This window comes from Poecilia latipinna, unplaced genomic scaffold (assembly GCF_001443285.1).
Source record: "Poecilia latipinna isolate Pla-1442-1.1 unplaced genomic scaffold, P_latipinna-1.0 Scaffold61, whole genome shotgun sequence".
In the NCBI taxonomy this organism is placed as follows: Eukaryota; Metazoa; Chordata; class Actinopteri; order Cyprinodontiformes; family Poeciliidae; genus Poecilia; species Poecilia latipinna.
In genome coordinates this window covers 175,442-186,846 of record NW_015112677.1, presented here as the reverse complement: position 1 = coordinate 186,846, position 11,405 = coordinate 175,442, and the positions used below count along the sequence as shown (strand labels likewise).

At 37.6% G+C, this 11,405-nt stretch overlaps 1 protein-coding gene across 7 annotated transcripts in view; it reads left to right on the top strand.

Moving 5' to 3' along the window:
• The window catches only part of lama2 (laminin, alpha 2), a 166,797-nt gene that overhangs the window by 56,408 nt on the left and 98,984 nt on the right, over positions 1-11,405 (top strand). For all 7 annotated transcript variants that reach the window (XM_015057151.1, XM_015057145.1, XM_015057136.1 and 4 more), the window contains exons 6-13: positions 1,271-1,450; positions 1,688-1,777; positions 4,254-4,371; positions 6,174-6,352; positions 6,432-6,531; positions 6,875-6,932; positions 8,459-8,561; positions 8,750-8,890. In XM_015057151.1, the coding sequence (XP_014912637.1) occupies positions 1,271-1,450; positions 1,688-1,777; positions 4,254-4,371; positions 6,174-6,352; positions 6,432-6,531; positions 6,875-6,932; positions 8,459-8,561; positions 8,750-8,890 (969 nt within the window). The remainder of the gene's footprint in view (positions 1-1,270; positions 1,451-1,687; positions 1,778-4,253; positions 4,372-6,173; positions 6,353-6,431; positions 6,532-6,874; positions 6,933-8,458; positions 8,562-8,749; positions 8,891-11,405) is intronic.

Below are 11,405 nucleotides of genomic sequence, written 5' to 3'. Positions count from 1 at the left end.
TTTTTTCCCATGGAAAGCTCCCTTCCTCGCCCACTGCACCTAATCATCATGTTTCTGTTTTTTTTTTTTTTTTTTTTTTTTTTTTACAGATGCCAAATGTTGCTTTTGGCCACATTAACAAGACAGACAGATGGACAATTAGAGCCTCACCCTTCTTATAACATGGCTGCTTGTTGAGTATTGGTTATCTGTGATACTAAAGCAAAATCACCGTTTTAAATATAGGTCATGTCAACAATATATGGTTTTTGTTTCCTAATCTGTGCTATCCTGAAATTCCCTTGTTCTGAGTTACTGTGTTATAGGAAAATTTGGTTTCAAAAGTAAGATATAAAACAAAACAAAAAAGAAGTGAAGATTTTTGAAGCATCCATCTTACAACTGTTGTTTAAAATGGTCTATATGTGCAAGGCTGAAAATGTGAATATTTATATGTTTTTTATATCTATATTGCAGTTTGTCAAAATTATATGTTTGTATAAAAATTGGTCAGCAGTTATTTTACTTCATGTCCACTTTTGTGGGCTCTTTTCTCAGATTCATTTTCTTTTTGTTACAACTTGCCTGCACTCATTTAAATTGAACTCTGATACCTCTATTCTGTGGTATGAATTTGTCAATTGTGAACTTACTTATTTTATTTTACTTGGTTAAATAAAAAAATAATAATTTTCAGATTTCTGTAGTTTTTGTTAAGCTGATTTTAGTGCTTTTTTATATATAGACCATGTAGAGCATGGAATATGCAAAGAAGCAAAGTTAAACTGGATTATTCTATGCATGCTTCATCTATGTTATTGCAAGCAATGTTCAGTCAATTGTGCAAGTTTTCTGTTGGACCTGCATTGAATTGCAAACAAATGCTGGTATTCAAGATTAGTTTTCTATACTTGGACTCCTAAAGTTTGGCTAAGCTCTGAGAAACTTTCCTCTTAGCACAAGAATTTTGCAAACAGTTTGCCGACTCTGTTCTCATCATATCCAAGCTGTGAAGGTCAAAAATTCAGCTGGAGATATGTTAACCTAAGAGGAGGATAACTTTTAAAATATTTAAAGAAAAGTGGAAGGGAACAGTGTGAGGCAATAAAAAAAAACTGATATAGCTGACCAGTATATGGGGCACACACATTCTCATTTAAGTTAGATATTTGAGACGTGTTCTCTTTCTGATTTTGACGTGTGTTTATGATGGCACTGCAGGGGGTTTAATGTTGGTTATTGGCAGCATATCTTCAATTAGCTCTATATAAGCCTGTACTTCTGTCTATAGATCCACACGTCTCTGATCAATGGGCGACCCAGTGCAGATGACCCCTCTCCCACCCTGCTAAACTTCACCTCTGCCCGCTACATCAGGCTGGTGTTCCAGCGAATACGAACGCTGAACGCTGACCTCATGACTCTGACACTTAGCGACCCCAAAGACATCGATCACATTGTGACAAGACGGGTGAGCCTCAAAAGCACGACGATATTTTTGTTTTGCAGCTTTTTTTTTTTGTTTGTTTGCCTCCAATTACTGTAAAATTTAAGATACAGAATCACCATTTGTTTTGAGAAAAAATATTCTAGATCTCAAGTTTTATACTTAGGAAACCTTTATTTGTTTTTAGCAGATAAAGGCTCAAGCCTTTATCTTTAAGACCAGTGTACTTTTAACATAACATGTTTCCCTTTCTCTTGCCAGTACTATTATTCCATTAAGGACATCTCAGTTGGAGGAATGTGTATCTGTTATGGACATGCCAAAGCCTGTCCACTCAACCCTGCTACGAAGGTACAGCACTCCGCTCTCTGCTTCTAAGTCCAGTTAACAATACCACGAAGGTAATGGAGCACTTCTATAGTACTAAACGAGAGCAAAGAGAACCCCGAGGCTGCAGCGTTTTTATGACCTCATATCAAACTTTCTGAGTTTATGTGTCTAGCTGCCTTCAGGGACTCAGGTGACACTGCAGAGGGTTGTCTCTCATGTCACTTCAAACACAGCAGGTGTGTTTGATACCAGACATCTGATCTTTCTTTCTCTCTCTCTCTGTCTCTCTCTGACCACATACACTCACACATATAAGCTTAATTGTGTGTGATTTTCAGATGTCCTGAGGCTTAAATACGCAGTGTAACTCAGACGTGACACCGGTGTCTGGTCCCTCTGCGATGATCTCAGTGAAAAGAAGTGATATCAGTAAAGTGTGTTGAGCTCCAGTTTCCTACTTTCTTTTCTCTTTCCAGCCTTAAAGGTTATCTTGCAGAAGTGTTTAAACTGACTAGAGAAGCACTGTCAGATTGAGCCACACTGATGCTGGTCTTTAGTTTAGTTTTTTAACTGTAAAGTTTTTTATTTGGCCTGAAAGTGGCGTATTTACACTAGCTTGTAAAAGCATTCAGCCCCCTGAACTTTTTATTAGGATTTTATAACATAGACCAACATTTTAAACACTTGAAATGCAACTAAATTGCAACAATTATCAAACTGCTGCTGGTGAAATCATATAGCATTTTAATTGTAATTATAGTACTGTGGTCTGTTACAATTTGTTGCATCTAAGAACATAGCTCAGCATGTTAATATTTAGTCACATGTATTTGAGGCAAATGATTTTTAAGCAAATCAATTAAAAAACGTCGTACACTCTCTTGAGCCAATCTATCTGACGTAGAGCTATTTTGCCAGAAAGAATCAGCAATACATGAATTTGAGATAAAGTATTTAAGTTTACATTTGTGACTTGACAAACATGAAGACTTTCTCTGATGTTGCTTGAATGTAAGAAGAATTTTTGTAAAGGATATGCGTTAGTGATATTACTGTATTTTTAAGATAAGGCCAGTATTTGTCTGGATTGTTTCCACGTTATTCTTAACTTTGTGGAGATCAGACCTGCCTCTTTTTTTTTTTTTTTTTTGACACAACTTCAAACAACCAATGCAGGACATTTTGGGTAAGCACATAATGGAGCTGTAATTTCTTGAATGTCTCAGATGAAAGCTCGGCACAATGGCCGCCAAATTTTTTCTGTTTCAGATAAAAGGGGGAAATTCGCCACTGCCAACAAATCCAAACTTGGCTTTCGCCTTTGCTACTGCACCACAACTCCTCCCAGTTAAATCTAACACCCTCACAGAATAACCCAATTCACAGAAAAGCCTCCGCTGAATTGCTGAACCTTGGAATTGGCCAGCCTCCTGTTACATTCTGCTTTTCACTGGCCGTGTTTTAGCTTAAATTTTATTTCTCTCATGGGGGAATAATAGAAAACCAATTTTCTATTTGCTGGCGAGCTGGCAAATTTTTTTAGTGCAACTCGCTCTCCTGTGGATACAATGTTGTTTGTTAGGCTTTTAACAGGTCAGTCTTGTTGTGATTCACTATGTGGAGCTGTTTTTTTTTTTTTTTTTTTTTTTTAAGATATGTGTGACTATTTTTAAGAAAAAATAGCTAGTCCTCACTTAATCTGATCTGTTAGATCATATCAGATTTCTGGTATCACAAATCCATATGTTCTTGCCAAATTTCAAATGTTTGGCAGTATCTTCAGACAGTTAATAATGGGAGACATTTGTATTTGTCATTTTTTTAGTCAGAGTGAATTAGTCGTGATCAAAACATGACGTAAAACAGGAATGTCCAGAGTCGCTCTTCAAGGCCCGCTAAAAGTTTTGAAAACCTCCGTAACCATGGTTATTAAAGCCGCTGTTGATCCTTTTGGTATCGTCCTGCATGTTTTATATGTTTCCCTCCTTCAGCACACCTTACTTCAGGTGATGGCTGATCAACAACTGTGATGCTAAACTGCAATCATCTGAATCAGGTGTGTTACAGACGTGCTGGGCGATGTAACTTAAAAGAGACCAATTCTCTGTTGCACTTTGTCCTTCCATTTAACTTTCCAAGTTGATGGCTACAGGCCAGTGCAAGTACACTAAGGCAGAAAAAAATGTTCAATAAAAACTAAATTCACGCTTGAATTATGTATATTTCTGTTATCTTAGCAACCCTATTCGACTTACTGTTTCCATAATCTGGATTTAGTGAGCTTGTTCATTTGATTGATATGCCTTTCAGACAATCAACAGACTCTGGTGAGGAAGTGACATGAGTGGTATTTCAGACTGTGCCCATTCCTTCTGTTCAAATTTTGCAGCAATCTTCTCATAATCAGCTTCCAGCCTGCAGAGGACTAATAAATCCAAACAGCTTCAACATCTGTAAAACACACACTGACTGTGTTTGCATTTGTGTATCTCTGTAGAAGTTCAGCTGCGAATGTGAGCACAACACATGCGGGGAGAGCTGCGATCACTGTTGCCCGGGTTACCACCAGCAGCCATGGATGGCGGGAACCTTCCTCACTCGACACGTCTGTGAGAGTAAGGAAAAAAAAAATCATGTTTTATTTTCTCGTTTGCACGTTTGGCTTCTACGGTCATCCACGACATGTCACCCAGTGTGGAAACAAAGTCACTCATGTTATGCTACATAATGTTTCCTTATTGAACCATATGAACCAAATACCCTGATGTTCTTCAACCTTGCATTTGACTAACCTGAAATGACTCTAAAAAAGTGTTCAGCGCTGACTCCATCCAGCCGGCTGGAATTGGACTTTGGGTTATATTAGACTATCAAAAGTCACCCCTGAATCCTTGATCAACAGCCGTAAAGGGACAATGTCAGAAACCATGATCATAAAACAAATTACAACATATAATCTTACTTTTATTTTACACAGGCAAAGTTGTAATCAGTTTTTGTGCCTTGATACTGACACAACGTCGCTTCTGTAAAGAAGCCTGTAACTGGAGCAAGCACTGCAGAATCGATCGTTAAAGATGGAGCAGGGCCAGAATGTTTCATTGCTAAACTGTCAATTTAAAAAAAATTACAGCGCCACGCAAAAAATATGAATGCATCTTGGGGTTGTTCATATTTTGTCACATAACAACCACAAGCTGCATTACTTTTTATTGGGACTTTTTGTGACGTATCAGTTTTATCCTTCTTATAATGCAGTTCATTCAAGTTCAGCTTATTATGCCATTGGTACAAAGTCATCCAAGGAACCTTAGCCAGCGGCATTAAATCAATAACTTTGCAGAAAATTCTCATTTCACAACAGAACAAGATACTTTTAACCTGAAGCAAGTCTGAGAAATTGAAATTTATGCCTAATCCATCCACTATTAGAAGCCGAGGCTTCGTTGTATCTACTTTAATTCAAAGTCAATTCTCAGGCTGTGCATCATTTTTTGAGATAACAGGTATCTTACAAGGTGAGAGACCCTTTTATAAAATGTAGCAGATTATAACTTTTCAATGCAAGCTTAAGGAATTTTTGCTTCTTTATAAATTGGACTGAAAGGATCAGAGGATCTGCTGAGGAGGTTGAGGTCTTGTGGAGTGCAAGGGGTTCTCCTGAGGAGCTTTCTTTGACTCCATGGTGGCATCAGCCATCTTCTGCTATGTAGCATGGTTTCTACAGCTGAAAAGAAGGGGTTAGATAATCCAATCAGGAATGCTCCCTCAACCCAGTGCAGGTGGTGGGAGACAGAAGAGCTGTTGGACAATGTCTCCCACTCAGTTCATGAAGCGGTCGTTGCTGAACTGAGAGCTTCTTCAGCGATGGATGCCTGCATCAAGCACACAAAGCTACCGCAGATTTTTCCTCTGTAAGACTTTATAACAGTTGCTGCCCCCTTCAAACTCGACAAGTCTTTATAAGTCTGCTTTTATTTGTACATCCCTGTTCTCTCACTTTATGTAAACAGTCTGTTTTTTTTATACACGTATATCCTCTATGCACATCTTGAACACTTTTATCTCTAAATTAACCTACTCAGCTGCACATTACTTTTAATCTAAGCATTCTGCTTTTAAATAGCTGCACCATATTATTTTTCTTAGGTTGTAAATTTGTCCTTACTGTATAGTCGTTTATTTTTGTTTTTATAGATTTTTTTTTATTTTTATTTTTTTTTGCATTTGTCTGAATATTCATGTCCCCACTTACTTTGCTGTGACCCCTGACTGTCCCCACCGTGGGACAATAAAGGACGTTTTACTTCTATTTTTGTTACTCATGAACCTTTTGGGATTAAAAAGTGGAAAATTTGCATGTATTGTGCTGTACCTTTTTTTTTGTTTTGTTTTTTAACTTTATGTGTGTTTTCAGAGTGCAACTGCAATAATAAGGCAGAGGAGTGCTATTTTAATCAGACCGTGGCTGACCTGTCCCTAAGCCTCGACACTCACGGTCAGTACCGAGGAGGTGGCGTCTGTATTGGTTGCCGTGACAACACAGCCGGAATCAACTGTCAAAGCTGCGTTCCTGGTTACTACAGACCTACAGAGGTGTGTAGGACAGACACAGATGTTTTGCAGTAGTTTACTGGTATTATTCCAGTTAAAGGTGGTCTTCTTTGCCGTCCAGGTGGGTGCAGATGAAGAGGACCCCTGCGTCCCCTGCTCTTGTGATCCACATGGTTCTATCAGTCAGACTTGTGTTGCAGATGAAAGCCAAGCTTCGCCCGGTATGCAGGCGACTTTTTTCTTCTTTTTGCTCTGAGAAAATTAGAGCACACACAATTCACTGTTTTAATTGAGCTGAAAGTGAGACTTGGATCTGAATGTAACGCTTTGTTAGTCCAACCTGATGTCCTGTGGGATTTATATCACTGAAGATCTTGTTATAGAAATGGCTTTGACAAAGCCAGACTATTTATATTAAGAGGTAATTTTGCTCCTTTGAGTATTTTCATTGTTTTTATACCACAGAAGTAGATCTATTTTAGCTTCTGTTCCCTCTTTTTTTTGTCCTGCTTGCTCATAGTGTCTTCTAAGATGTGTGTCCCTTTGTATGCGTTTGATTGGCAGGTCAGCCAGCAGGGTCATGCTGGTGTAAGGAAGGTTTCGGGGGTCTGCAATGTGACAGGTGAGAGACCCACATACTCACGAACTGAAAGACACAGAAATGTAGTGACAGGTGAGCAGAGCCTTTCAGCTCCTGTCTGCTCAAATTATTGTTTGAAAGTTGCCAGAAAGCCATTAAGATCTGAGATTATGATATCACACTGCGATCGTATATTAGGTATGAAAGTCACATAATAAATGATCATGTATACCCATGAGATATGTGGCTCTGCATCCTGATAATTGAATGTTTCAAAAAAGACATTTTGACTATTACACTTTGTTCTTAAGTCATATTACAACCAATAATTAAAATGATCACATTGTGGATTTTCAAAACATATGAATTTATCCATTGAGGTATATAATATTTTATTCGCCTTTACCAAGTTAAATTTTTTTTATATTTTAATTCTAGTTTTTGAATAAAAATGTAACCTAAAATGCAACCGACATTAAAAAAATAAATACATTAAATGGTCTAAAAACATACAAAGAAATGTACATAATTTCTGTCTTTGAGGAAATTAGTAATTCGTTGCAAGCTCATTTAAAAATAATTTTACACACTTATTTTTCAAAGCAGAGAGCAAACAACTTAAATAAAGAGGCCTGAAATTTGCCATGTTGGTGTTAGAGATGCATGTTTTTCCAGGTGAAAAGAAAATCGTGGCCCTCTTTTTTTAGTGGAATTAGAGAATATTTTCCAGATTTCACGAACTGTTTTTGGAGCCGTTTAATATGATGGTTGAAAAATGAATCCTGTTCAAAAACAATTCCAAGGTTGTTGTTTTTTTCACAGTTATGTGAATTTAATCGGGAATTTAATCAAAAGTGACTATTTGACTACATAGTGATTCAGAGATTTTTAGGATGAAAACAATTACTGTTTCAGTTTAACTTAATTTTGCTTATTTGTCTTCAACATGTCTTTACTTTCCACTGATTACATCCTTTAGGATCCTTATAAATAAATTAAAACTGCATCTAGTGAAGAATTTTAGTTTATGCTGGGAACATTTGAAGATGCGTAAGTAACTTTTACGAGCATGAATCTCAAAAATATGATAACAAATCCTGCTCTACAACCTCGATTATGTTTGTTATGCTAATGTCTTTGCATTACTTTGTAGTCAATACTGTGAGAAGCTACACTGACATCTAGCCACATTAGCATGGCCAAAGTAGTTGTGTTGTTAAAGTCTAATACTAAAATTGTTCACTTCACTTCTGTTGTATTAATTAAAAAAACTTGCGTGTTGTTAAATTTCATACAGATATTCCAAAATAATCCAATTTAGCAGTAATGTCTTTAGGATGCAACACATTTTTAAAGTCTGATCTCTTAAGGGAGGCTGGTTACACTTTGTCCAATTTCACTTTATTGTTTTGTGACATTTTCCATACATGCCGTGTCACGAGTTTGACGTATTTAATAAATCACGGGCAGACAGTAAATATTTGCAGGGTTTACGACGACAACCAATAAAATGATTTGACAATTTTATGGTGGTTTTCTTTATTGTTGTTAAATTCATTTGTCTCCAGATGTGCTGTTGGCTATAAAGACTACCCAACCTGTGAGCGCTGTAATTGCAGAGTGGAAGGAAGCGTCAACACTGACCCATGTGTAACACCGTGTATATGCAAGGTTGGAGACGGACTCGCACACACCCTAACACACACACATTCACACTCATTATGCCAAGTACTTTGCGTTAACCTTTCTAGCCTTGCCATCATTATTTTCACCACATTAACACTGCAGTGGCGTGCCTTTTGCCCATATCTGAGAACAGCTCATAAACTCTGTTCCATGTACTTCTTTTCTGTGTGCAGGAAAATGTTGAAGGGGAGAACTGTGATCGGTGTAAACTTGGTTTCTACAATCTGCAACAAGATAATCGACGTGGCTGTGAGAAGTGTTTCTGTATGGGTATCGCAAGCCAGTGCTCTTCTTCAACTTGGAACTTTGAGAATGTAAGCAATTTTTACATGTTCACATCCTTCTCTGTTTAATGGATGAAGGATATGATGAAATGGCCTGAAACAAGGAGCTAGCAACAAGTCTCTTCCTGTAAACAAACAAACAAAAAAATCACACCCCGAAAGTTGCGTTTGTCCCAAAAAAGTCTGTGCATAATGGTGTTGTGCCACTATTAAAAAATGTATCACTTGAGTGGAAATTTTGAAAAAAAGCAATTTTTCAATCTACTCACATTCGTCTAAGCTTGTTTAAAATTTAAAAATTACCTTTTACTTTGAATATATTGTGTTCAAAATGCTTTTAATGTTTGGGTGAAGTATAAAAATGAAAAGAAAAAAACTGTTGAAGTAATTTATTCTGGGTGTCTAGAAGCATTTTTATTATATATATATAATTAGACACAAAAGTATTGAAACGTTGCATATTAAAGTTGAGGTGCAGAGATGATCACTCTTCTTGGTCCATTTCTGAGAGTCAACTCCCAAAGCAAAGATTAAATTGCAGCTGACGTAGAAGCATTTACCGAAAACATGGATGGACATTTTCTAAAACTCAGAGAAGATTGCATCTCGTTGTCAAACACAGAAGTAGATCATAAATCAAGGCCAATATATGGGCAGAATGTGGACCTGACGGTTCAAAAAGGCCGCTGACGTTTTGTAGTGCCTAATTAAAAAGTCAGATTGGAAAATGATTTGTTTTTGTTTTGTCAAAAGCATTTAAGCATATGTGTACTTGCAATTCCCCTTTCTCCAAGCACAAGACCTGCTTGTCCGGCATATTCCAGACTGAGTCAGAAGCACAGGTCTTGAACTGAGTTGGAGTCAGAATCATGCTTCTGATGTGGTTAAATAAAACTGAAAAATCAGTATCTGTAATTGTTCCAACGGTAACAGCAAACCAATCAATAGATTAACTAGAGATCTGTTTTCAAACTCAATTGAGGAGTATATTAATAATAGATATTATAACAGAATCTATGGCTTCATTCAACATTTACAGTATTGGCACATGAACATGCTGTTTGGGGAATTGTTTGCAAAAGCAATGATGTGTAGGGTTGAGGTCAACCAGGGTCAACCCTAACCTTGTTGTCACCGATGGTAAAATACTTAAAACAAACCCAGAATTGGAGGAATAAGACTCAGAATTGTTAACTCTGTTAAGATTTCCAGATTCTGTGTAATTCAAGGTCTAAGTGAAAGAATCAGTCATTAGAGTACAGCAAAAAATAAATAAATAAAAAGGGGAGAAAGTAGGGTGCAAGTGAAAGGCAAGGTGAAGTGCAAAAAATGTTGTGGAAAGAGTTTAGAGAGGTAAGACAAGAAGACAAGCCTGGGAAGGAGAAGACAAGAGGCAGCAGGGAGGAGAGGGGTGAAGCAAGAGCAAAAGAGTTTTAACTGACAGGTGGGGTGGGACAGGGGGAAGAGGAGATGCTGACAGGATGACAGCTCTGATTTAGATACTGATAGTGAGTGTGTGTGTGTGTGTGTCTGTGTGTGCGCGCGCGCGTGTCTGTGTGGGTGTGTGTGTGTGCGTGTACCTGTGAGTGTGTTCCAAAGGGGAAGCCAAGGTTAGGTTAATTGTAAAGACACGTGTGTGTTTGGCTGGCTCTGGCACTCACACACACACACACACACACAGATGCACACCATCAGTCAAGTGTTTGGGGGAAGAAGAAGAAAAAAAACTTTTTCAAGGTGTCAGTTTGTAGCTGACATGTGACAGATGTACAAAACAAAAAAAAGGTGTTTCTTATTTATAGCGTGCATTGTGCAAATGTGCATTAAACCGACAAACAAATGGAATATATTTTTGTAGTATTGACATTCTTGTCGCAGTTTGTTTTACGTCCGGCCTTGGGAACGGAGCTCGGATGATACGAGAGCCAATCTAGTTGAACATTCACAGCGTTGTCAGTTACAGTTGTATGGAGCATCAAATTAAGACCATCCACTGGGCTTTATAATTAAGCTCCAGGGATTAAAAAGCCTAGCTCCACTCTACACGACTTAAATATGCTTTCAGCTGAATGCCGCCGATCAGGTGACAACAAGCAACTTACTTCTACTGGAGTACGAGGGTCAGATCTTTTTAAAAGGCATAAATATATTCTTAATTACTGCTCGGATATTATCAAATGTTAATATCTGCTTTATTTTTCGTGCACTAACAAAGGTTGCATTATCTCTTGTACGTCGTTTGAGTCACCTGGCAAAATAGAGAAGTATTTTGTGTGACATGGAGTGTAATTAACACATCATTTTGACATTTATACATAAACTGGATGAAACGTTTTACTGTAAATGTACAGCTGATCATCATGCTGTCTGGTGAGACTGCTGGAAACTTCCAATGATAAAAACTTGAAATTGAAAGCTGGCCTCTTTGTAAAACCTCGACTTGGGAGGAAAGGGTGCAATCCAGCAAAAGCCCTCTCACGAAAATGACTTCAATTATACTGAGCAATTAGAGTAAAAGAGTTGTCTGAAGAATAAAGTAAATGAC